Source organism: Chiloscyllium punctatum, chromosome 25 (assembly GCF_047496795.1).
Source record: "Chiloscyllium punctatum isolate Juve2018m chromosome 25, sChiPun1.3, whole genome shotgun sequence".
In the NCBI taxonomy this organism is placed as follows: Eukaryota; Metazoa; Chordata; class Chondrichthyes; order Orectolobiformes; family Hemiscylliidae; genus Chiloscyllium; species Chiloscyllium punctatum.
In genome coordinates this window covers 74,211,093-74,239,011 of record NC_092763.1, presented here as the reverse complement: position 1 = coordinate 74,239,011, position 27,919 = coordinate 74,211,093, and the positions used below count along the sequence as shown (strand labels likewise).

At 42.3% G+C, this 27,919-nt stretch overlaps 1 protein-coding gene across 2 annotated transcripts in view; it reads left to right on the top strand.

Moving 5' to 3' along the window:
* il1rapl2 (interleukin 1 receptor accessory protein-like 2) overlaps positions 1-27,919 on the top strand; it is a 1,030,579-nt gene that overhangs the window by 928,334 nt on the left and 74,326 nt on the right. For both annotated transcript variants that reach the window (XM_072595577.1, XM_072595576.1), the window contains exon 7: positions 21,499-21,628. In XM_072595577.1, coding sequence (XP_072451678.1) covers positions 21,499-21,628 — 130 coding nt within the window. The remainder of the gene's footprint in view (positions 1-21,498; positions 21,629-27,919) is intronic.

The following is a 27,919-nucleotide window of genomic DNA, read 5'->3' as shown; positions in this document are numbered from 1 at the left end:
ACACATACATACGCTCTCAGATGCCCACACATACTCACATACTCTCTCCCACTCTGTCTCTCTCTCTCTCACACACACTTTTTGTCCCTCTCTCTCTCTCTCTCTATCTCTCTCACACACACACTCTCTCTCTCTCACACACACACACACACACACACACACATCTATGGATTGAATTTGCATTTGCAGATACATTCTATTTTGTTCAAAAAGCACACAATCTGTAGACAGTCTGTCCATGTGACAGTTTATAAATTCCTACTTTGGAAATAGAACCAGTCTGACTCAAGGTTGGGATACAGACGGACTCGAACCTCACACCTTTGATGCAATGCCTGAACTGAGATGTCACCAGTTTTTATAAAACCTTCAGTGATCTCAGGGCTGAAACTTGAAAGAAGTGCTGAGGTTTACATATTAATCTATCCAAACCTGCATCCCCATTCTCAGTGATTAAAGACTTAACAACAATCTAGATTTGTTTAATACATTGCATCGGTTATATGACATTTTGATCCTTTACTATAAATTCTGTGTTCTATGATCCTGCTCCACAGCTATCTGATGAAGGAGCACTGCTCCGAAAGCCTGTACTTCCAAATAAACCTGTTGGATTATAACCTGGTGTTGTGTGATTTTTAACTTTTGGAAAGTGGCATTGTGCCTAAGGGTGGCAATTGTTGCCCTCCTCAAGGATGAATGGTGGCTTGCTACAAGCCTCTCAAAGAGTAGTTTGGAGTCACATCAACCTAGCCACGTGAAGACCAGACCACATCTGAATGTTAGGTTTCCTTCCTTAAACTTGTTACTGCCTCTGTTAAGATCTTACATCAGTTCAAGATCCTTACATTTCTTTTCAAAAATTTGTTGATGCCATGTTGGTATCACAGTTTCAGCGAGTATTTAATGCCCATCCTTAATTTCCCAGAGGGCAGTTCAGTATAAATCATATTGCCATGGGGCGGGAGTCACGTGTAGGCTGGACTTGGTAAGAAAGGCAGAATTCCTTCCCTATGGTTCATGGGTGAACCAGATGGGTTTTCCCGACAATTAAGAGTGGAGTATCAGGACAGTTTTTTTTCAATCCATGTCTTTTTGAATTCAAATTTCGTGTCTGCCATGGTGAGATTCAAGTCTATGTCAGCAGACACTCTGGATTACCAACCCAGTGACAATAACACTGGGCCTGATGACAGTGTGGTTGGATTTACACTCATGTCTTGTGGATTATTCATCCAGGCATCAAAAACAGAAAAGTCTGCAAATGTTCAGCAGGTCCAGCAGTACCTGTGGAGAGAGAAGCAGAGGTAATGGTTGGGATGATCCCAGCAAGACTCAAGTGATGAAGTTGATGGCCATTGTGGATCTGAGTTAATGTATGTGGACTGTAGGACCACAATGACAATCTTCCCAGTGGCAGCCAATCAAGATACTGCCTGTGGATCTGAGTGACCAGTTGGAGTCTCAGGATTGAAGTTGCACATGGAAGGTCACAATCTCAGCTGGTACAGGAGTTGAAACCGTGCTGTTTGCTTCACTCTGCATTGCAACCCAGTCAACTCAGCTAACTGATCTCCAGTAAAGTCATTGAAGGGGCACCTGGATATGAACTAGGGGCATCTTGCCTTGAGACACATTGACACGTGTGTGCCCTCCTGAGATGGCAAAAGGGAGGCTCCATGTTGATTATTTGGACAGAAATAATGTGAACAGGTATGGTGGGGGTGGGGGTTAGGAGAAGCAAAACATTGGCAGTTTTTTAATGATGCTCATTTGAAGAACTGGTGAAGACAGGATGAGATGAATGGCCCCATTCTGTGTCATAGTATTTCTGTGTTTCTTTGAAGCCTGACTCTGACCTAATTAAGACTTTCCATGTGCTAAATGGCTACACAGCAGGTCATCAGATTGGGGTCAGTCTCCCGATCATCTCTTTCACTGGGGAGGGAAATCACAGCATAAAGTACAATTCTGGCCCTTTGCTCTGTTGCTTTCTCCCCAAATTGATGCATGTTGACAATTTTCTACTTATATTTTTGTATATCTGCAGTACTTGTCTTTTGTAATTAGTCGAAGTAACCGAAACACTACATTAAGGAATGTTATTATTCCCAAATTAATAATTACAATGTTACTTTATGGAACAGTTTTTTTTTGGAACCAGATACAGAAGATTTGGCAAAGAGTCAAAAAACAAAGTTGACAGACCAGTTACAATCTTGACATGCCACTGATTCTGGTCCATGTATGAGTTTCTCCATCATAACAAAAAAGAAACTCAGCAGATATGGCAGCATCTGTGAGGAGATGAATAGAAAGGGTTTGGAGGGATATGGACCGGATGCTGGCAGGTGGGACTAGGTTGGGTTGGGATATCTGGTCGGCATGGGCGTTTTGGACCGAAGGGTCTGTTTCCATGCTGTACATCTCTATGACTCTATAAGAAAGCAGAGGGACACATAAGCCGCAGAGCTGGGTTGAGAGGTGGCAAAAGGAGGTGAACGCAGAAAAGTGTGAGGTGATTCACTTTGGAAGGAGTAACAGGAATGCAGAGTACTGGACTAATAGTAAGATTCTTGATAGTGTGGAAGAGCAGAGAGATCACAGTGTCCATGTATAGAGTTCCCTGAAAGTTGCCACCCAGGTTGATAGGGTTGTTAGGCATACGGTGTTTTAGCTTTTATTGAGTTTTGGAACCATGAGATCATGCTGCAGCTGTACAAAACTCTGGTGCAGCCGCACTTGGAGTATTGCGTACAGTTCTGGTCATCACATTATAAGAAGGATGTGGAAGCTTTGGAAAGGTTTCAGAGAAGATTTACCAGGATGTTGCCTGGTATGGAGGGAAGGTCTTATGAGGAAAGGCTGACGGACTTGAGGCTGTTTTCATTAGAGAGAAAAAGGTTGAGGAGTACTTTATTGAGACATGTAAGATAATCAGAGGGTTAGATAGGGTTGTCAGTGAGAGCCTTTTTCCTGAGATGGTGATGGCCAGCATGAGGAGATGTAGCTTTAAATTGAGGGGTGATGATATAGGACAGATGTCAGAGGTAGTTTCTTCACTCACAGAGTAGTAGGGGCGTGGAACGCCCTGTCTGCAACAGTAGTAGACTCGCCAACTTTAAGGGGCTTTAAATGGTCATTCCGATTGGTTCCACAGGTCAACGCAACATCGGGGGCCAAAGGGCCTGTATTGTGCTGTAATGTTCTATGTTCTATTAAAGCAGTGTTAATGTTTCATGTCCAGTGACCCTTCTTCTCATCTGTTTTTGTTTCAACTTTCTAGTATCTACAGTTCTTTGTTGTCTTTGCTTTTTTACAAGGCTTTTTGTGTTCATCTTTTATTGGCAGTTTTGTTGGGGATTTTTGTGGTTTTATGAGTCCTTTTGTTTTTTTTTGTATTGAGTTTCTCTATCATGAACTCGCTCCGCTCCATTTCATTATCCGAGGAAAGGTTCTCTGTAGATTCTTGTCTTTCCTCTACCTAAAAGGCAAAAGTAACTTCCAGAAGGTGTATCCAACTCCACATCAAGGTGTTCTCAATAGTTTTTTTTCTGTTTCAAAGTTGTGAGTGATGTCTTTTTATACATGGTCACTTTTAAATTTTTTTGCATGTGCAGTCATTTTAAAGGGCCAACATGTGCCTGCATTGTTCAGGAACATTATGTAACTTGGAGTTCAAACATTGCCTTCCATGTCACAGTTCAGCAACTCACCTGGCATAATCCACTACTTTCGTCCAACTTAGAGATTCAGCCATCTGATTTATGAAGTTGTCCATTGACATTATACTAATTGGTTTCACTGGGAGACAAGTTCCTCTATCTATTACTCTGTAAGAAAACAAGTGTCCTTTAATTTTTAGTGTTGCTTGAGACTTGTTAACATTCTGCTTCCACCTTAAGTTAAATCTAGAGTTATGAATATATGGATCCCATCTTTTGGCTTACAAATCTTTTTTGAGCTTGTCAACTGCTTTAAGTAGCTTTGTTTTTCAAATTTCTCATTATATTGATATTAAACTAGAGAACACTATTATCCAAAGAAAGCAGTAGGAATTTCTTTGGTGCTTTTGTATTTTCTTCGTCGCACTCAGATCAGTTCATTTATCAGCTAAACGAGTAGGGTTAAAACAATTCTGGGACAGAGGGAGAACCAACATGCATGAAATAGTGCTGTTTATTGTCTATCTAAGTTCCAACTAACAACTGCATTTGGCTATTGCAAGATTCATTTAGTTCACAATGTTCCACTGTTATGTTCAGGACCAATAGCTTTTAAAAAAGATGTATGAGGTCACCATAGAATATAGGCCATACGGTCTGGAAGATATATGAGGTCACCATAGAATAGATGCCCCACAGTCTGGAAACAGGCCACTTGGCCCAACAGGTCCACACTCACCCTCCGAAAAGCATCTTACCCATTTCCACCCCTAATCTGTCCCTGCATTTCCCATGGATAATCCACCTAGCCGACACATCCTTGGACACGATGCAACAATTTAACAGAATTAGTCCACCTAACCTGCATATCTTTGACTTGTGGGAGGAAACCAGAGCACCCACAGGAAGCCCACACTGACACGGGGTGAATGTGCAACTCCACGCAGACAGTTGCCTCAGGGTGGTGCTGTGAGGCAGTAGTGCTAACCACTGAGCCACCATGCCGCTCTTGCATCTTCTGGCAATTGATGGAATGAATTGCATCATAAAATTTCATAGTTTAAGGTTTTTACTATAATAAACTAAATTAAAATCAACAGAGATTACACACTAGCTAATAAGCAACTGATACACTAAACTACAGAATACCTCACAGTTAAGTAATTAACTTAACTAAAAATACTTGGCCATGGTTTTTATGTTATGCTGTGCTCTCAATAGATAATCTTCTAAACTAGGTCCTATACTTCTCCTGGCTTTCCAGCAAGCTCCCTTTCTTGTCACATTTGGCATATTAAGCTAACTTCAAAATACTAGGCCCACTTTAACAACTCTTGGCTCTCAAACCTCCAGAGGTCCCATCTGTTTTGTCTTCTTTGAGAACCAGGAACTTGATTCTTACAAGCAAGTTATTCTCACAATCTGTAGGAACAAATTACTGCAGACGCTGGAATCTCCAGACAACTCCAGCAGAATGCCAACACCCTTTACTCCCCCCGCCTGCATTTCACAGGGAACATTTCCACCTAGACATCCTAGTCCATTCCAAAACCACCAACACCACTTCTCCTTTCCCATGGCACATTCCCATGTAACCAGAGAAAGTGCAACACCTGCCCCTTCACCTCCTGCCTGCTCACCATCCAAGGGCCGAAACAGTCTTTCGAGGTGAACAGCATTTCACCTGTACCTCCTCCAATCTTGTGTATTGTATTCGCTGCATCCAATGTAGCCTACTCTACATTGGAGAAACCCAAGTCAGACTGGGTGACCACTTTGCAGAACACCCCCAGTATATACACAAACATGACCCCGACCTTCCCATAGCTGGTCATTTTAACACAGCATCCTGCTCGCATAACCACATGTCTGTCCTCAGCATGCTGCAGTCTTCCAGTGAATCAAAGCGCAAACTGGAGGAACAACATCTCACCTTCAGATCAGGCACTTTCCAGCCTTCTAGGCTTAATATTGAGTTCAACACCTCTAAATTGTAAACATTTCTTCCCTTCCATTTCACTTGTTATCATGTCCTCCTCTCCCCCCATCCCACTTACTAACCTTTCAAATCTGGTAGGAAACATACCATTGTTCTGCCATTCTTACATTCCGATCACTTAAGGTGAACTAACAACATCTTTTCTGCACCAGCACCCTAACCAACTACACCCGGCACCCACTCCGAAACTATAGCATAAATGCTATTCTCTCCATACTTCACTACAGCTCTGATGAAGGGTCATCTAAACTCATCCAGAAACATTTGTTTCCTCTCTCTCTCTCTCTCTCTCTCTGTCTCTCTCTCTCTCTCTCTCTCTCTCTGGATGCTGTCTGACCTGCTGTGACCTCCAGGATTTGTTGTCTTCCATCTTGTTCTCACAATTGTCACTCCAATGCCCGTTCACCCTCCAGTGTTTCTATCTACCCTGCAGAAGTAGACGCAATTTTGTCACCATCCTTTCTTGTTCAATTTATTCCTTCCTTAAGTTAAGAAAGACAGTTTAAAACATTACCATCTTAAAAAGTCTCATATCTATAATGCTACATTCTATTGTCATTGTGCTTGAGATGAAACCATTTACCACCTGCAAACTGTTTCTATTTGTGACAAAACAATCAAGTCAACAGTATGTGAATAAAATGTGTATGAATTCATTTGAACATTTGAAACATGTATTGAGTTGCTTGAATCCATGGCAGAGAACATTGGTGTTGGAAGAAGAGTCTGCTTCAGCATTAAGTTTATTGTATGAATCGAGTTGAAGCTGCCATCCAACTAATATAAAAGGCTGTAATAACTCACCTCCACAGTTTGAAGTCATTCAGTTTGCATCCAACTGTTGCAATATAAATCATTCTGCTATGAATTATGAGATATTTGCACACAATAAGGCTGCAAAAAAAAACTGAATGTGAAAGCTGACTGAGGTGTTGAAGAGTCCAGTGCCAATCTCCACAATGTTTGTATCTGTCTAATCTGAAATTGTAGGCAGAAGAGGGTTTTTATTTTAAGAGCTGAGACCACAAGCTTGGACTGAGGCAGAAAGAGCAAAATATTTTTTTTACCTGGTCAAACTATATATTGGGGTGTTGCAACAAGTTTCACTCACTACTACTCCTTGGAGTGGGGGGGGGGGGGGGGGGGGGGGAGGGGGGGGAGAGAAACAGCAGAATAAAATAGTCACAACAATAATCTGAGGCAATTCTGAAATCTTCTGCAGTAGGTTGAGGGTCACAATGTTCATTTGCTGTATAATTATACTTTGTGTCTAATTCTGGATAGAAGGGCAATCAGCCCTACCAGGTCTCTTTGTCAGAGCACAGGAATGCCTGGCGAAATATCCTGGGATATGAAATGTGCCAGAAATTGCATTGCTTTTCTCCTAGACCAAAAAACAACTTAAATCTGCTCCCTCGAGATAGGAAGTGACTCTCATAAACAGATTGCTTTCAGCACTCATCATCAAGGGCGCACCACCACCCACATGTTTCCCTGAAAGGCAGCAGTATCTGGACTTGCAACAAGACCACTATTGCTTCACTGCTGCTGGGTCACAATCTCAGAAGTTGGCTCCTCACAGGACTGTGGGTGTCCCTACACCAAATAAACTGCAGGGGGTCAGGAGGGCAACTCACCAACACCTTCTCAAGGGGAATGCAATGTCCACATCCTATGAGAAAATCTGTTTTTTGTAATCATATAGCTACAAATGAAACCATTTTTCAGAAAGCATTTCTGACCGTAAAGAAGAAGTCACGCATTTAATGCTGTTTTATAATAAGCTTGTTGACTCCTCATCACAAAAGGTGATCCCAATTAATCGTGCAATTAATCCAATGGGCTATCTTCATGTCTTCTCACAGTCTCTCAAACTATCTGGTAGTGCTTGAATGTTTTAACGAAGTGTTCAGTTTGTTGTGTGATTAACATGTGAATAATTCAAAAGTTTCATTAATGCTAATTTCTCAGCATAAAATAGGTTTGAATGTTGATTAACACATTTGAGTCCTGGAGTTTCCATCTGCATGAATTGCAAATGGAACAAATTCATAATTATTTTGAATGCTGCAGCAACTGGTGAAATATACCTGTGCACAACTGACCCATAGTGTTCCAAGGAGGGGGGCGGCTCAGTGGTTAGCACTGCTGCCTCACAGCGCCAGGAACCCAAATTCAATTCCAGTCTCATGTGACTGTCAGTATGGAAATTGCATGCTCTCCCTGCATCTGCATGGGTTTCATCTGGGTGCTCCAGTTTCCTCCCACAGTCCAAAAATGGGTCAGACGTGCTAAGTTGTCCCACAGTGTCCAGGGATGTGTAGGTTACCAATGGTGCATGTGGGACCATGGGGATAGTTTGGATGCTCTTTGCTGCAGATTTGATTGGCCAAATGGCCTCTTTTTGCACTAGGCATTCTATGAGAGCTGACAAATCCCTGAAGCCGAAAGGCTGTGTGCGTTGCATGCAATGATTATCACGACCCAATGCCACTATGCATTTCCTGGGGCATTGGAGACATGGCAGTACCAACTGTGCACTCTCCCAAACTCCAGGAGCCTCTATCTGGCCTGAGTAAATTTGGGGATGACCAGACACATGCCATTTTAACTGCCCAAGCTGGCATATTAAACATATTAAATGTAAAATCCAACGTGAATGTAATCAAATTGATGAGTGCGTAAGTGGGTGCCTTGGTACATGGTGAGCTGGGCAGCATGGATTAGTTCATTAAGAGAGTAGGTGGGTTAATGAGCATTTGGGTCTGGGATCCTGCCAATCTGGGATCATCGAGCAGGTGCTGAATAGTCAAGCCAGGTAAGTAAGCAATCAGGTTGTGATTAGGTGGTCACAGGAAGAGCAGTCAGGGATTTCCAACTCCTGTCACCTGACGGTTGAGGGAGTTTGTTGTGTTGGGAGATAGTCCTGTGAGGTGAGGCAGGTTGTTTGAGGGTTAGTAATGTTGGAGGTGGGGAGTTGTCTAATCGAGAATGTAGTCAGGTGTTTATTAGACGGTGACTTTTAGCTCAGTTGCGGAGTTACCCAGGCATTTGGTCAGGCATTCGTCAGCCTCTGGATGAACACTGCAGAACTGTCCCACAACTCTGGCTCTAGATCCAAGGTAGAGACATTTGCAGTGGGTCCAGAATCAGCCCATCGGACATTTGAACTTTGTTGCGTTACGTCTCATGGTTAAGAAGTCAGTATATCGTTCAGAGACATGCTCATGCCATCATCACGGTGTGTAGTCCAAGGATATAATGGTCTCAGATCCATCTTCACTCACTTAAAACACGATAGGCTGAGAGAAACGAGCTATTGTTTGTCGCTGAGTAATTTAATGAAAGCTCAGTTGCTGATGTGACACTGACTAAAATATATATTAGAGAGCTATTTGTTAGATATTTCAATACCAAGTTACCCACATCCTGTTTTCTTACATTATGAGGGATAACATAAGCATTACCAACAAATCAAACCTCTAATTCCAATGTAAGTCCATGCATCAGGACTCCTGCAGAGTCTTGACACGTATTTACCATTAAAACAATTCTCAAGCAGAAGATTTAGGCCGGAATATTCTTGAGAAAACTATGACATTCATCAGTGGTTTTGTGCTCATTCTTTTGCCTTTGCACTGCAGGTATTAACTGAGATGGATTTTAAGTAGCAAGCAAGCACACAAATTGCTGGAGAAACTCAAGAGGTCTGGCAATATCTGTGGAGAGAAAAAAAGAGTTAACATTTCAAGTCCAGTGACTTAATTCTTCAGAACGATTTTGATGAAGGGTCACTGAACATGAAATATTAACTCTGTCCTTATGCATGACTCACAGAAGGTTGGTCTGCAGGTGCAGCAGGTAAATAAGAAAGTAAATGGAATTTTGTCCTTCATTGCTAAAGGAGTTGAGTTTAAAAGCAGGGAGGCCATGCTGCAGCTGTATAGGGTGCTAGTGAGGTCACACCTGGAGTACTGTGTGCAGTTTTGGTCTCCTTGCTTGAAAAAGGATGTACTGATGCTGAAGAGGGTGCAGAAGAGGTTGATTCTGGAGTTGAGGGATGAGGCTTATGAGGAGAGACTGAGGAGACTGGGGTTATATTCATTGGATTTCAGAAGAATGAGGGGGAATCTTGTGGAAACATACAAAATTATGAAGGGAAAAGACAAGATAGTAGTAGAGAGGATGTTTCTACTGGTGGGTGAAACTAGGACAAGACAGCGAAGCCTCAAAATTACAGGGACTGAATTGAGAAGGAACTTCTTCACCCAAAGAATTGTGAAACTGTGGAATTCCCTGCCCGGTGAAGTAATTGAGGCTTCCTCATTGAATGTTTTTAAAGCTAAGATCGATAACTTTTTGAACAGTAAAGGAATTAAGGGGTTATGGTGATACGTCGGGTAAGTGGAGCTGAGGTCATGTGAGGATCAGTCATGATCTTATTGAATGGCAGAGCAGGCTCGAAGGGCCAGATGGCCTACTCCTGCTCCAAATTCTTATGTTCTTATGTTTTCTCTCTGCAGATACTGCCAAGCCTGCTGAGTTTTTCCAGTGATTTCTGTTCTTGTTTGTTTCAGATCTCTGGCATCCACAGTTCTTTGTTTTATTTTTGCATTTTAAGTAAACTACTTTGTTATTAATGACATGTAGAGTCCTCTGCGATTACCTCTCCACCATATTCAAAATTACTTCATGTCACTGTAAGTTTTGAAGTAAGATCTGTCGACATCAACTTTGTTTTGGGCAAAATTGAGGACTGCAGATGCTGAAGATCAGAGTCTAGATTAGAGTGGTGCTGGAAAAGCACAGCAGGTCAGGCAGCATCCGAGGAGCAGGAAAATCGACGTTTCAGGGAAAAGTCCTTCATCAGGAATGAGGGTGGGACCCTCCGGGGTGGAGAGATAAATAGGAGGGGGGGTGAGACTGGGGAGAAGGTAGCCATGAATATAATAGGCAGATGGAGATGGGGATGGAGGTGATAGGTCAGAGAGGAAGGTGGAGCGGATAGGTGGGAAGGAAGATTGGCAGTTGGAACAGGTCATGAGGATGGTGCTGAGCTGGCAAGTTGAAACTAGGATAAGGTTGGGGGAGGGGAAATGAGGAAACTAGTGAAGTCCATGTTGATGCCCTGGGGTTGAAGTGTTCCGAGGCGGAAGATGAGGCGTTCTTCCTTCAGGCTTCGGGTGGTGAGGGAGCGGCGGTGGATGAGGCCCAGAACCTGCATGTCCTCAGCAGAGTAGGAAGGGGAGTTCAGCCACGGGGCAGTGGGGTTGATTGAGGGTTTCCCGGAGATGTTCCCTAAAGCGCTCTGTGAGAAGGCATCCAGTCTCCCCAATGTAAAGGAGACCGCAATGGGAACAACGGATACAATAAATGACATTGGTGGATGTGCAGGTGAAATTTCGATGGATGTGGAAGGCTTCTTTGGGGCCTTGGATCACGGTGAGTGGGGAGATGTGGGCGCAGGTTTTGCAATTCCTGCGGTGGCAGGGGAAGGTGCCAGGATGGGAGGGTGGTTTGTAGGGGGGCATGGACCTGACCAGGGAGTCACGGAGGGAACACTCTTTGCGGAAAACGGAAAAGGGTGGGGAGGGAAATATATCCCCGGTGGTGGGGTCTGTTTGGAGGTGGTGGAAATATCCTCCCCTAATGGTCCCACCAGTACACTTCCATTGACACTCTCATTAATTTGGCTGAACTGGTCCTCACCCTTAACAATTTCTCCTTTGAATCCTCCCACTTCCTCCAGTTGAAAGAGGTAGCCATGGGCACACGTATGTGCCCCAGCTATGCCTGTCTCTTTGTTGGCTACGTAGAGCAGTTGCTCTTCCGTAATTACACCGGTACCACTCCCCACCTCTTCCTCCGCTACATTGATGACTGCATCGACGCCACCTCGTGCTCCCGCGAGGAGGTTGAGCAGTTCATCAACTTTACCAACACATTCCACCCCGACCTTAAATTTACCTAGACCACCTCTGACACCTCCCTCCCCTTCCTGGACCTCTCCATCTCCATCAATGATGACCACTTTAACACTGACATTTTTTACAAACCCACTGACTCCTACAGCTACCTGGATTGCACCTCTTCCCACCCTACCTCCTGCAAAAATGCCATCCCGTATTCCCAATCCTCCACCTCCACCGTATCTGTTCCCAAGAGGACCATACACGCCATAGAACACACCAGATGGCCACCTTCTTTAAAGACTGCAATTTCCCTTCCCACATGGTTGAAGATGCCCTCCAACGCATCTCATTCACATCCTGCACCTCCGCACTCAAACCCCACTCCTCCAACCGCAACAAGGACAGAACCCCCCAGTCCTCACCTTCCACCCTAAACTGAATCATCCACCAACATTTCTGCCTGGCTGACCTCATTACAATCAATACACAGGCTATTGCCTTGAGTGCCATTTCTGTTCCCATGCAAGCCGAGTCTTAACCCATGCAGAACCATCAGCTGCCATCACATCAGTGGATGCCAGTGTTCAAAGGGACATGTGGGTTCTTACAGGAGCCCAATAATGCATTCCAAATCTTACAATTTCCATAAAATACCACCTGATGATGATGAAACATCACCATTCAGTCTCATGCTCTCAGTCACCAGCTCTGGTCCTGACACTGTGTGGATCTAAGTGTGCAATGTAGAGACCAGACCTGCATGTAGGGATTGCCCTAAATGGAGCTCAGACTGAAGTCATGCACTTTCAGTTCACTGTTATCATGGCTAAGGATGCGAGTCCTCAAAAAGAGGCTTGTGAGCTCTCAGAAAGAGCAGCAAACTAACTACAAGGATTACTGAATGAATCCCTCAGAAGAGAGTTGAGAAATGCTTACTGAACACCTTGGGTTGACACAGTCTTTCTTCCCCCAGCCTGTAGAGCAGCTCATTCCCTTCCACTTTGCTTATTCTCCCTTTCAGGTTACATGTCAACAGGGTGAGAATGACCTCAGCACCAAAGGCAAGTGGTCAGACCAGAAACTTTAAAGGTAGACTCAGTGACTTCACTGTGCATGTCATCACTCCCTCTTGACTTCACCAACTTTAAATCACATTTACGATCTCTCTGGACTTCTGCAGCATCTGACAGAGCTAGGAGAAATTAATCAGGAACTAACTTGAAAGTAGTTGATGATTTTTTTGAATAGCATTTAATAGAGGAGGCAATGGCCTCATGATATTATTGCGAGACTATTAATCCAGAGACCCAGGTAATGTTCTGGGACCTATGTTTGAATCCTACCATGACAGATAGTGGAGTTTGAGTTCAATAGAAATCTGGAACTTGGAGTCTAATGGTGACCATTGCTGATTGTCAAGGTAAAACCCATCTGGTTCTCTAATGTCTTTGAGGGAAGGAAACTGCCATCCTTACCTGGTCTGGCCTACACGTGACTTCAGACCGACAGCAATGTGGTTGACTCTTAACTACCATCTGGGCAACTAGGGATGGGCATTAAAGGCTGGCCTAGCTAGTCACGCCCATGTCCTGAGAACCAATGAAGTAAAGAGCTCTTGCTTAGTGACCAATGTTTAAGACAGTGTCAAGTTGGTAATGCTGTGACTGATGCCACCAGCTGCCCACTCTGTGTAGCTCAACCATACACTTCAACTTCTGGTGCTCATGCCATCTGGCAGGGGACAATCTGGATATCTTTGGCAATTTTGCAACCAGGGTGGCTCCTATAGCTCTGAAAATACAGGTGCTGCTGAACTATCGTTCTCTAGTGTCATTCTCAATACGTGACTTGGGGGAGGTGGTGATATAGGGTAACATCACTGGGCTGCACATCCTGTGAATAGGACCAATACTTTGGAGATATGAATCCAACCAATAAGAAATCTGGAATCAAAAGCAAATCTCAAAATGGTGACCATGACAACTATGAGCAATTGTGGTGAAATAAAAACCTTCTGGCTGATGACTGTCCTTTCAGGAAGAAAATCTAGCATCTTTACCTTAACTGGCCTATACGTGACTCCAGACCCATAGCAATTGGTTGACTTTTAAGTGTTCTCTGAAATGACCTAGTAGGCTAATGATCTCAATGGCTATTTCAAGATGGGCTACAAATGCTGATCTCTCCAGTGAAGTCCACCCACCCCATGAAAAACAATTGGAGGGTGATCTCAAACTTGCTACTGATCTCTGCTCTCTATTTGATCTCACTAGTGCAATGTCTCAATGAAAGCTTTCTCCCAGCCACGTTCAAAGGAGTCAAGGGACAAGGGTCATGATGGACAAAACATCAGACATGAGGCCATAAGCAGATCAGCCCACGATTCTTTTCGAATGATGAGGTCAACTCAAGGGACAGACTCATGTTCTATCCCTGATGTTTCTGCAAAATGACCGCGCAATTATTCCAATGTTGGTTAGATGTTGGCATACATCAATTCAAGTCAAGCTGAATCAGTGTACCAAAATCTGAAGCCAGACTAAGTGCTCCCAACTCAGATTCCACATGGATTATTTGTATTGTGTGTCATTGCCCTTTTCCCTTGGCCGTGTAAATTCTGAACAGTTCCAACTCTGAGAATTCTACAGCAATTGCTGTAAAATTGCAAATTATAGCTATTGCCAGTCACTGGGGGAGCTGTGAGGGCTGAATGACCTCTATCTTATCCCAATCTCCTCCCATATTGATCTTTCAACATTGCTGGCAAAATCACACCAGGCTCTTTGCACCTCTGTTTCCTATCTTTTTTGCCTCTTCTCCAAATCATTAACAACTGCATCTTGCAGAACACTATAGTGGTAAGTAAGGTATTATTACAAAATGAAGAACTCAGTGTGTAGTTAGCAGCAAATTTGAATGAGTTAATTTCCCTGTAATTAAAGTTTGTGAGATTCAAGGATTTGCATTGTTTCAGTGAAATCTAAATGACCTCTGGCTTAAAGAAAATCAAAAGCTTAATAAAGTGAATTAAATTGATCAGCTGTCCACCAATGCTTTTATTTTGGAATAATTAAAAACAAATATTTTCACAGCATGTGCGACTAATTCATTTGAAGTGCATGCATCACCACAGTGCACCACCTGAAAGTCTAAGATTGCTCTCTCTGCATTTTATCTGCCACACAAGTTAATCATTTCCTTAATCACGTATTAAATAGTCACCATCATATAGTTGAGGAAGCTTTGTCATTATCATGCTTTCAGAGATCCTTTAAACATCTGAGCAATGCTCCTATATCCCATTAAAAGTGACTAGATTTGCCCAGAACCATAACAAGAAAATTATATCGGAATAACACCAATTAATAACAGTAGAAAAGATTTGAAAGGTGTGCATTTCAAGCTCAGCTGGCTTCAGGGATTAAAATATATTCCTTTACAATCTGATGGTTTGAACCTAGACAAGAATTTCGAGATAAAGTTCACTCTGCTGATTATTGGAAAGTGACAATGCATTTCTCAATGCAATTCCACATTTCTATAGAGTCATCCCTTGTTTTAGGATGCTGTAAAAGTGCAGATTTTACCTTTTCAGTAGGGCTAAGTTTTTACAGCACAGAAATAGGCCATTTGGCCCAAAGGATCTGTGCTGGTGTGTCTGCTCCACACAGTGCTCATCCTACACCTCTTTGTCTCACTCTATCAGCCAGTCTACTTATTCAATTCTTTCTCATGTACCATGCTATTTGTCTGACCATTCCATGTAACAATCACTGTCTGGGTCAAGAGCATTTTTCCTGAATTTATAAAATCATAGGATGATACAGCACTGAAAGGGGTCATTTGATTCAATGTCACTCCGCCAGCTCTCTTCGTAAAACGAGCAAATAATCCCTTGCTCCTTCCCCATCATTTTCCCACTTTTTTGTCCTTTCATGTATTGTTCCAATTCACAGTTGAAACCTACTATTGAATCAGCTTCTGCTATTATTTCCAACAGCAACTTCCAGGTTATGACAACTTGCTGTTTAAAACAAAATCTTGTCATCTTTAATAGAGGGAATCAATAGAGGGATCCTCTGCCTGTCACACCTCTTGGAGTTGAATGTTTATATTTATGATGCTTAGTTTAAGTTTGATCATTAGAACAGCATTAGGCCATTCGGCCCCTCAAGCCTCCTCCACCATTCAGCTGGATCATGACTGAACTGACTGTCCTTGTGTCGTCATTCCTGCCCTCTCCCCATAACCCTGATTTCCTGGCTGACCTAGAATCAATCCATCTCAGCCTTAAATATGTTAAAATGATTCTGCCTCCATAGCTCTCTGTGGCAAGGAATTCCAAAGACTCTCAACCCTCTGAGCTAAGAAATGTTTCCTCATCTTAGTGTTAAATTGGCACCCCTTTATACTGAGACTGTGGCCTCTGGTCCAAAACACTCCCATTAGGGGAAATATCATCTCAGTATTAACCCTGTCAAGTCCATTAAGAATCCAATATGTTTTGATGAGATCACCTGTTATTCTTCTAAACTCCTGTGAATAGAGTCCCAACATGATTAATCTTTGCTCATAAGGCAATCCCTCCAAAACAGGGATCACCTTACCGAACCTTCTCTGAAATGCCGCCAGTAAACCTTGTATTTTAACAAAGGATCCCAACTGCTCACAATGCTCCAGAAATTGTCTCACCAGCACTTTGTACAGTTACCATAAGACTTCCTGACTCTTATACTCAAATCTACTTGAAATAAGGGCCAACATTCATTAACCTTCCTGGTTACCTGCTGCACCTGTGTGCTAGCTTTCTAGGTTTCAAGTACAAGTTCCCCCCCACCTCCAGTCCCTTAGTGTTGCAGCTTTTCTCAGTTTCAATAATACTCTATTCTTTTGAGTATCAAAATCAAATTTTCCACATTATATTCCATTTGCCAACTGTTTTTGCATGACTACTTAACTTGTCAATATCTCTTTGTTAGCTGTTTGCATCCCCTTTGCAAATTGCCTTGCCACCTATTTTTATGTTATTTGCAAATTTGGTGACAGTATATCTAGTTCCTTCCTCCTTAATATATGTTGTGAACAGCTGGAGTCCCAGCACTGATCCCTGTGGAACCCCACTGGTCACAGGTCACCGTGAAAAAGAATCCCATATCCCCATTCATTGTTTCCTGCCCATTAACAATTCTCTATCCAAGCCGATCTATGACCTCCAATGCCATGGGCTTTTATCTTATGACTTACTCTTTTGTGACACCCACGGCAGAAATATTTTTTAAAATTCCACATTGCAATATTTTATAATTCAAATATTGCTGCAAGGCATGTACAGTATGGTATTGCTGTGTGAATGACTCCAAGTAAACATTTTTATGGAATGAATTACTGATTACAACCAACGCCATTGAATGAAGGAAGAGGTTGGTCTTGTGCATCATCCAACCTTGACTCATAGAAGAGTGGAGATTGAAGCCTTATTGCACTTCCCAGAAGATGGTGCTTGTCATAATATAATTAGCTATCGGTCATAAGGGAATATAGGCATCGCCCTCTGTTAGAGAGACAATTGGTTACTTCATGCGCAACCAGAAAATTTAAACCAGTAGTATAAATTGTTTAAGTATGTCTTCACAATGGAGGGTACAAATACCATTCCGAACAATGCAAACTAACTAAGGGACAAAAGGAGGGGATAGATACAATGACTGGTCATTGGAGAATATGTACCAGGAAGACAAATGGAGCTAAAGGTCAATTAGACCCCTGAACCGAATAGATTACATTGAAGGCAGGAGCCACAGCGATTGTAAAGGTACTGGTCGTAATCTTGCAACAATCCTTAGATACTGGAAAAGTCCCAGAGAAGTGGAAAATTGTCAAAATAACATCCCTATTCAAAAAAAAAGACAGAAGAAACAAGTAAATAAAGGACAGTCAGCTTAGCATTTGTTCTTGGGAAAATTGTTGAAACATATCCTAAATTATGAAAGATGTAATGGCAGACAATTTCGAAATACATGATATATATAGGCCGAGTGAGAATGACCTTGTAAATGGGAAGTCATAACTGACAAATGCTTTAGGATTCTTTGAGGAGCTAACAAGAATGTCGATAAAGGAGAAGCAGTAGATAGATATGGATTTTCAAAAAGCATTTAACATTTAAACGTTCAGCATGGAAACAAACGCTTTAGTCCAACTTGTCCGTGCTGACCAGATATCCTAAATTAATCTAGTCCCACATGCCAGCACTTGGCCCATATCTCTCTAAACCTTTCCTAGTCATGTACTTATCCAGATGTGTTTAAGTGTTGTAATTGTACCAGTCTCCATCACTTCCTCTGACAGCTCATTCCATACATGCACCACTCTCTGCATGAAAAGGTTGCCCCCTTAGGTCCCTTTTAAATCTTTCTCCTCTCACCTTCAATCTATTTCCATTAGTTTTGGACTCCTGTATCCTGAGGAAAAGACCTTGGCTATTCACCCTATCCATGCCCCTCATGATTTTACAAACTTCGGTAAGGTCACGCTTGAACCTTCAACATTGCAGGGAAAATAAGGTACCACGCTAAGCCTCATTAATAAGACAAGAGCACATGGTGCTGGGAGGGGTTGGTTTCTCAGCACGGATAGAGAATTGGTGAACAAAATGGAAGACAGAGAGTGGGGAGAAAGGATTTTTAGGAGTGGATCGAAACAGTGTTCGATGCTGGAACCATGTTTATTTACAATATATAATAATGACTTGGATGTCAAAAGTGTATGTATTATAACCAACTTTGTGGATGACAGAAAAATATGGCAAGTAGTAAGGATGACACAGGGAGTTTACAGAGGGATATAGACAGGTTAAGTAATGGGCAAAAGCTTGGCAGAGGTAAATGGGACTATTTTAATTTAGGAAACTTGGTCGACATGGATGAGTTGATCCAAAAGTTCTGTTTCTGTGAGGGAGGAACACATGTTCAGTTTTTTTTGATTATGTCAGAATGGTTTCAGTACGAGTTACCGAGAATCATAGAATTATAACTGTGCAGAAGGAGTTGGTCCAAAGGCTCTGTTTCTGTCCTGTTTTGTCCTATTGTGCCTTACACCAGCAATCACTCCCAGTGCTTAATTCTGAATACTTACCAGCTTGATCCCTTGCTCTCCAGCATTCACAAGAGGTAATATGTGCTCAACAATGAGTCTTGCATCACTGTTTGAGGCATGTTCTTAACCTTGAGAAAGGGAAGGGGTGGGGGGAAGTGTGAAGCAATTAGAATTTGGTTAGATCATCACATCTGTCCTGTCTTTGCTAGGAACATGTATCATATGAGCAGGGTGAGTAGCTAACAATAAGTACTTACCTGCTTTGTCCAAAGGAAATGTGACAGGAGACTGGTGCAACCTCATGCCCCTAGTCCCCCAACTGATGGAAGAGCTGTGGCATCCTCCCATTTCCCAGGCCCAGACACCTTGTAGATGTTTTCCTCAGTATGACTCTATAATCTGGGCAAGTATGGCAAATTTGGGCAGGAAGAATAGAATAGCTGAATAACGTTTAAATGGAGAAAGACTACATGAAGCTGCATCACAAAGGGATTAAGCGGACCTGCACAAATCACAAAAAGCTTGCATCCAGTTTCGGCAGGTAACAGGGAAGGCAGATGACATATTGGCATTTATTTCAAACAGAATGGAGAAAAACGTAGGGAGGTTTTGCTAAAACTCTATCAGGCACTAGGCAGATCACAGCTGAAATATTGTGAACAGTTCGTACTGCCTCATCTAAGGAAAGGTATCCTGCTATTGGAGGCAGTGCAGAGATCTGATCCTTTCCAACTGTGTGTAAAGTAAAAGGCATTATCAAGAGCTTAGAAATGCAGTATGCTCAAAATGAATCATTTCTAATGCACAAACATTAGTGCATGATTCATCTCTCTATAGTGAAAATATTTTGCACTTCTTGGGCTTATAGTGTGACACATCTTTAACATTTTAATGTAGTGCAGATGATGCAGATCAGTGAGTAATGTTTAAGTAGTCTTTGTATACTGCACCGACATTCTGAAGACTCAGCAGTGATGGATACAGTTGTGAAGTGGATGTAGACAATAGCATGGGACATCAAGGTGATAAATCAGATGACACAATAATGTAAACTCAAGCTGACAATCTCCTGTACTCCTGAGCTGCTCCAAATTCCTGGTCACTGAAGTGTTCCCGTTTAAATTGCTCCATTGATAAATGATCATAGCAGTAGTTAGTGCCACATTGTATTAATGATACAAATGCAACACATCATAGCATAATTGTAGGCCATCTGTAAAAGGTGGTTCTGGTGCACTGACACTGTCTATAACCTCTGAACCAGAAGGTCTAGGTTCAAGTCCTACTTGCTCCAGAGATGTATAAGAAAGTGTCTGATCAGATAGAAAATATCTCGGCAATCAGTAATATGAATAGAAAGTATTAAATACTGGAAGGATTCCACAAGTATGCAGTACATAAATAAACACAATACATTGCAAAATGCAAATCTTTCTAATCCACTGGATAAACATGAGAGGTCTGCTACACTATGCAATTTGTATAAAAGTCCATTAATCATATGTTGTCAAATTAATTTTATTACGTTCTCAGTTATTTACATGCTATTGATGAGCTTTATAAAGCAGGGGATTGAACCATATTCTAGTTTACTTGTTCTATATCTTATTTGCACAGAGGTGTCTTTCCTACTTAATTCTATTAAATATTTACTTTTGTGTGGCTGAGGCAAGAAACAATGATGGGAATGAAGCGAGGTGGGATTCCAATGTGGGCAATGAAGTGTCGATGGAGCTTTTCTGCCTTTGAGGGAGGAACACATGTTCAGTTTTTTTTTTGATTATGTCAGAATGGTTTCAGTACGAGTTGCCGAGAATCATAGAATTGTAACTGTGCGGAAGGAGTTGGTCCAAAGGCTCTGTTTCTGTCCTGTTCTGTCCTACTGTGCCTACACCAGCAATCACTCCCAGTGCTTAATTCTGAATACTTACCAACTTGATCCCGGGGAGTCCAGCATTCACAAGAGACAATACGTGCTCAACAATGAGTCTTGCATCACTGTTTGAGACATGTTCTTAACCTTGAGAAAGGGAATTGGGGGGTGGGGGGCAGGGGGGGGAGGGGGGTGGTGGAGTGTGAAGCAATTAGAATTTGGATAGATCATCACACCTGTCTTGTCTTTGCTAGGAACATGTATCATATGAGCAGGGTGAGTAGCTAACAATAAGCGCTTACCTGCTTGGGAGAGCAGTGATGGAAGAGCTGTGGCATCCTCCCATTTTCCAGGCCCAGATGCTTTCCTCATCAGCCTCTTCAGAAGTTTTATTACACACCTCAGGAGCAGGTGAGGCATGAATCCCAGACCTCCTGGTTCAGAGCTAAAGACACTATCACTGTGCCACAAGAAACCTACCAGAAAGTTTGAAACCTGTGGCATTAACTGGATAGCACCAGCCCAGGGCAAACAGTTTGCCCAGTACAGAAATGTTTATTTTCCCACACAGCAAAACTGAAAACTGGTGAAACACAGTGTTTTAAACCAACCTCAACAGGCATCATGACGAGATGGCTATAGATTCAGACTGGTGTGTGCACCTTAAGAGAAAAGACGTCAATATTTGACATCATATTTTTTACATGAGGTCAGACACAGCAGCATTTCCAGATTATGGTTAGCAATACCGTGGGGTACTGACTCAATGCTTCTCATCAAATATCACACCAGATTAGAAGCTACAAGACTGAAATTGATTAATCAAATTTTCTTTGAAGGTTCCCTCTTTGAATGGTCTCGCTTGATACAGATTTAAATACACTCAGTGCTACGGGTTGAACTTGTAAGAAGAATGCTGTGATCTATAAATTTTCTTTGTTTTCCTCTTAATAGGCCGTCCAGCCAGTCTGGTCTGCAGGGCATTCTTTGGGTACAGCTCGGTTAACCCAATAATATACTGGATGAAAGGTGAAAAATACATGGAGGAGCTGGAAGACAGTCAGGTTAGGGAGAGTGATATCAGGTACACTTTATGGATTCTTATTTACAGCTGGATAATCAACAGCATGTTTAATAATTTAACTGAAGTTCAAACCATGTAACTTGAAATGAAATGGGATTTCTCTTGATTGAAATTTTACCACAGACAGGTGGTGTACCAACTAGCTCAGAATGACAAGCTGGAGAATGACAATCCCCAACCCACAACATTTTCACAAATCAGACCGATTGATGAAATGGGAGAGATAATTTTTATTTTACCAGCTCTTCTACTAAGTAATGGTATTAATTGTAAATTGAACTACGCACGTATTTTAATGAACAAATGTCCATGGTATAGGCAAATGTTCTTCTTGATTTTAGTCTGTATTTATCGAGTGATATTTATTCAAATGTTTTTAGTTGTGCTGTTTAATTTCAGTGCATCAATTATTCATTAAAACCTGTATGTCTGTCATCTTAAGGATGACGTCCACTAAGCAATGTGAGTTTTTGTCATGGCTTGTCATGTAACTGAGCAGGCCAATTCTAAACCCACAGACCTTTCAAATCATGGGGCAGCACTTTCCCTGAGGATGTGGGACCCAGAGTGCAGGATATGCTTCCTTTTCATTTCATCTCTGCCTCCACTCCGCCTTAACATGAAGCTGTTTGGACTCGAAACATGATAGAACTTGATGGACAGGTTGTATCTATGTTGAATGATTGACAACAGGCCCTTCCCAGTCATAAATGTCAATGCTGCCATGTGTCAAGTGTATCATAGAGTCATACAACACAGAAACAGATCCTTTGGTCCAACTCATCCATGCCAACTAGACATCCCAATCTGACCTCGTCCCATTTGCCAGCATTTGACCCACTTCCCTCTAAACTTTTCCTATTCATATACCCATCCAGATACCTTTTAAGTGTGGTAATTGTACCAGTCTCCACCAAGTTGTCTGACAGCTCATTCCAGACATGCACCACCCACCACGTGAAAAGGTTACCCCTCAGGTTTCTTTTTAAATCTTTCCCTTCTCAACTTAAACCCATGTCCTCTAGTTTTGGACTCCCCCACCCAGGGGACAGAGGGTGGTGGTAGAGGGTTCATTCTTGTACTGGATCCCAGTGAGAGGTGGGTCAGTGCTGGGTCCACTGCTTTTCATCATTTATATAAATGAAAACAGGTGGTATGGTTGTAAATTTGCAGATGGTGATGTAGCGGACAATGAAGAAGATTACCACAACATGACTTTGATCAGATGGACCAATAGGCCGAGGATTGGCAGATAGAGTTTAATTGAGATAAATGTGAAGTGTTGCATTGTGGTAAGGCAAATCAGGGCAGGACTTATACACTTCATAGTCAGGCCTTGGAGAGTGTTGATAAACAAAGAGACCTCAGAGTGCAGGTACACAGTTACTTGACGGTGGAGTCACAGGTAGAGAGGGTGTTGAAGATGGCATTCGGCACGCTTGCCTTCATTGATCAGAACATTGAGTATAGAAGTTGCAATGTTCTGTTATGGCTACACAGTATATTTGTGAGGCCACTTTTGGAATACTGTGTACAGTTCTAGCCTCCCTATAGAAGGGTGTTATTAAATTTGAGAGGGTGTAGAAAACATTTACAAGGATGATGCCGGAACTGGAGAGTTTGCTTTATAGGGAGAGACTGGGGCTTTCCTCCCCAGAGCTTCGGAGACTGGGGGAGACCATAAAGAGGTTGATAAACTCAAGAGGAGCCTTTGAAAATGCATAAATTATTCACTTTTATTTAGTCTTGCCAAAACTTGCAACCAAAGTAATTTGATGAGTCAAGATCATTGTGGTTATGTCTCAGGGAAATTCATTGAATCACTGATAAGTTATAGGGCAGAAGGAGCAGCCCATTGAGCCTGTGCTTGCTATTTATTACCAATGACTCCAGTTTCCAATGACTCCTAGAGGAAGAGTGGTCAGCATGCCTGAGGGTTGGCTTCAGGGTGGTTTGAAATTACTCTCCAGACCTCATCACCGAGAAACTGTTAAACTGCGGGTGCTAAATCTGGCAGAAAATTGTTTGGCTTGGATACTGGCATCAAATTTTGAGCAACTACTGGGGCAGGGATTCTCGAAAATTGACATGGTAGGTGGATGAGAAAACCAATGCTGACCAGCCCATTGATTCTCAACTTTTTTTTGCCACTCTAGGAGCTCTTCTCAGGTTCCAGGGCCCCCCTTTCAAACAAGGAAACAACACAAACAGATAGACAGAAAATCATTTTTATTATTGAACAGTCTGTGGCCTCCTTCAAATATGCCAGGGCCCCTAAGGAAGCCATATAGTCCCTGTTGAGAATGACCCCGAAGGAGCCACCCTGTGTTTCAATGCTTCCACATCAAGGCAAGTTTATTTTAAAAATTACAGATGATTTACCTTATCTTTGGAATCTTCAAGTCCTTGATAAGATTGACATCTTATTTTTATTGCTCCCACTTTTCCCACCAGATGGGGAATAATGGCCCTCCTGCAATTTTCACCATATCTTTCTGGAGATATGTGAGAACAAATAAATAACTCAAATCCACTTCCAACAATCATGGGCATTCACTTACTGGAGTCCCTTCTCCTTAGGATCCTCTAGCTAATGGGTAGCTCTTTCAACCATATGAACACCTGAGACCATTGTCCAGGTCCAGGACCCAGCCCTGAAAAGTGGAGAAAAGATGTGGCAGAGAGAAAGTTGAGGTGGGGGAATCCACCATGACTGGGCCAGCACCTGGGAGAAGGTCCACTTGCCTGAAGTATCCAAGAAAGCTCAGAACAGGAGCCCGGGATGGAATGAGCATGACTAATAAGGACTAGGAGGTCACACAGTGAGGAGATTGGGATCATGTCTATCTATCTTCATCTTTGTCTTGCTCTCTCTCTCTCTCTCTCTCTCTCTCTCTCTCTCTGTCCTGACACAATCTATCTGTAGACCTCCATTGGATGTTTCAGTTCCAAAGATAGCCTGTAATTCTCAAACTGGGTTCTCTATTTCAAGTCTCCCCAACAAAGAGAAACTTTCTCACAGTCTCCTCAGGATCTTGTTTACTTTCAGTAAGGTCATGTCTCATTTTTCTAAATTCCAAATGGGCGCACGGCCAGCATGCCCCTCGTAAGATTAGATTAGATTACCTACAGTGCGGAAACAGGCCCTTTGGCCCAACTAGTCCACACCGACCCTCTGAAGAGTAACCCACACAGACCCATTTCCCTAACAGTATGGGCAATTTAGCATGGCCAATTCACCTGACCTGCACATCTTTGGATTGTGGGAGGAAACAAGAGCACCAGGAGGAAACTCACACAGACACAGGGAGAATGTGTAAACTCCACACAGACAATTGCCCAAGGCTGGAATTGAACCTGGGGCCCTGGTATGTGAGGCAGCAGTGCTAACCACCGAGCCACCGTGCTGCCCCTTGGTAACCTCCTTACCCAGGATTGAGTGAAGTGAACCTTCTCTGAACTGCTTTAATGCAATTATGTCATTTTTCAAATAAGCGGACTGGATAGGATTGTAGCATAATAGGATTTGAGTATGATAACAGGGAGGTAAAGCTGTGCATTGTTAGTGACATCAGCATTGGCACACAAGGTTGTGAGTAATATTTTGAAGATGGCTACCAGGAGGCCCCAAAGGTGAAAACTTGTGCTATCGTATAGTTGACTACACAGAATTGGGTGTGAAAATCATCGAACGGCAGTCACTGTGTACATTATGAATGATTTGGAGATGCTGGTAGTGGATTGGGGTGTACAAAGTTACAAATCACACAACATCAGGTTATAGTCCAACAGGTTTATTTGGAAGCACGAGCTTTCGGAGCGCCAATTGTAAGACACAGAATATAAATTCTGTGTCTTACAATTGTGCAATCCACGACCACCTGATGAAGGAGCAACACTCTGAAAGCGAGTGCTTCCAATTAAATCTATTGAATTATAACCTGGTGTTGTGTGATTTGTAACTTTACACATTATGAACAGTCACGATGAAATACTACAATAGGTTTAACCCTGAATGACTAGCAGTGTAGGAGACTGGATAGTGTTGAAGGTTGTACAGAGGCTAAGGCAATGGAAAGAAGATAAAACATCATCTAAATCATGTAATATATGGAACTTTGATGACTTTGACAAAGGATTGTCTTGGTGCTGTGGGCACAATGGAAACTGAACAATGGCACAAACAGATTTGGAACCAGCTAAACAATATTTGAAGACTTGGAAAGATATTGCCATTCCTTAAGTATTTCTGGGTCAAAATGCTGGAACTCCATTGTTAATGGCATTGCTGGTCTACCCTCACCAAATGGACGACAGCAGTTAAAGAAAGCAGCTCACCACCACCCTCTCAAAGCTAACTAGAGCTGGGCAGTAAGAGTTGTCCCAGCGACACCCATATCCCATGAGTGAGTGAATTTAAAAAAAATTGAAGATATTCAATCCAGTTTACAGTTACCAGAAAATAAACTGGTTGCTTGTATTGTTCCAAATTATTGTAAGGACAAAGCAGAAAGACTGGGGCTTTTTTCCACTGGGAGTAGGAGATTGAGCGGCAACCTTATCAAAGTTTATAAAGATATATAGGGGTTTAGACAGGGTTAATGGTAATTGTAAATGGGGTACATGTTTAAGGTGAGAGGAGAGAGATTTAAAAAAGACATGAGCGTCAAATTTTTTTACACAAAGGTGGTTCACATGGGGAATGAACTTCCTGAGGAAGTGGTGAATGTGGGTACAATTACAACATTTTAAAAGACACTAGGATAAATGCATGAACAGGAGAGTTTTGGAGTGGTATGGAGCAGCAGAAGGCAGGTGGGACTAGTCTAGTTTGGGATTATGATCGGCGTGGACTGGTTAGACCGAAGGGTCTATTTCTGGTATGACTCTATGACTCCATTTAGACATGACAGGAGTTTGTACAGAACCTCAGCTAAACTGTGGCTGCACTGAAATCTTGTAAGGCAGATTAAGTGTTGCATTATCACTGACCTCTGCAGAAGCTAAAGTCAAAGGTTCATTTGTGACAAGGTGCAGCCTGAATCAAGCACTCTATATCCCAGCAGTTGATCCTTCAGAGTGACCTGTGCATATATACCAATGTCATACAGCTGGCTCAAACAGAAAGACAAAGTTTGCTGTTACAAATCCAATTACTGTAATTTCACTATTGATTTCACATTGCGGCTTGACATGCAAGCAGCTGTAGGCAGGATGCAATGGAACCTGAAAGCAGAGGGGAGCAAGTCTGAGTGTCCAGGTTTGGGACTGATCCCCATGACATTACAATGCACAATCTACCCATATCTGAGGAGGTTTTTGTTAATAGTTAATAATTGTGCATTATCAATCGCAAGGTTATTCCTGCTGTCCTTCATTTTGGGTCTGAGCAATTATCACCTATTAGCCGAAAAATTGAACCCGTGAGTCTTGCGATATGTTACAAATTGTGAACCAGTCTGCTTATCTCAGTACATTCCTTCAAATGCACAAGGTGGAGCAGAGGATACATCACTGTAAATATCTAGTTTAATCCCCACCGTCAGTTTTAAGTATCACTTTAAAAACTGTATCATCAACTGTGACTTTATCACAGTGTGTGCACAGTAACCTTAGATAAGGTTTGAAAGACAGGCTTTGTCTGCTGGTTCAGGTTGAAGGGCACCAAAGGAATTCGTTTGGTCTACATTTATTCCTCAACCAGTGCAACCAAAATAAATCTAGTGGTCATTTCGGTTTCTGTTTACCGAAGGTTATTGTGTCCAAATTAACTGTCCTGTTTGTTGATGCACAACAGTGATTTAAAAGTAACTTGCTCATGATGGGGCATTTTTGGGATTGTGTGGGGATATTAAAAGTACTAAATTACAAGCTCCCCTTTTCTTCAAGTGGGGCTATGAATTGAGGGAAGTTTAGAAAGAAAGAATTGCATTCATATTGCGCCATTCACAGCAAATGGACTTTACAGCAAATGATGTACTTTTGGATTTCTGGTAACATCAGAGACAATGGGACAGTGCTGAAGTCACTGAGCTGGTAACCTCAAGGTTCTAGCTGGTGATATGGTTTCAAATCCCACCACAGCGGCTGGTTTAATTAATGGATCTGTAATTGAAAGCTAATATGGTGGTGGTCAACGATTGTTCTCCAAAGCCATTAGGTCCATTGTATTTTTTAGGGGAGGAAACTTACCATCCCTACCCAGTCTGGCCCACATGTGACTTCAGGCCCGTGGTAATGTTGTTTTTGAACTGCCCTCATGAAATGGCTACATAAGTTGCTCAGTTCAAG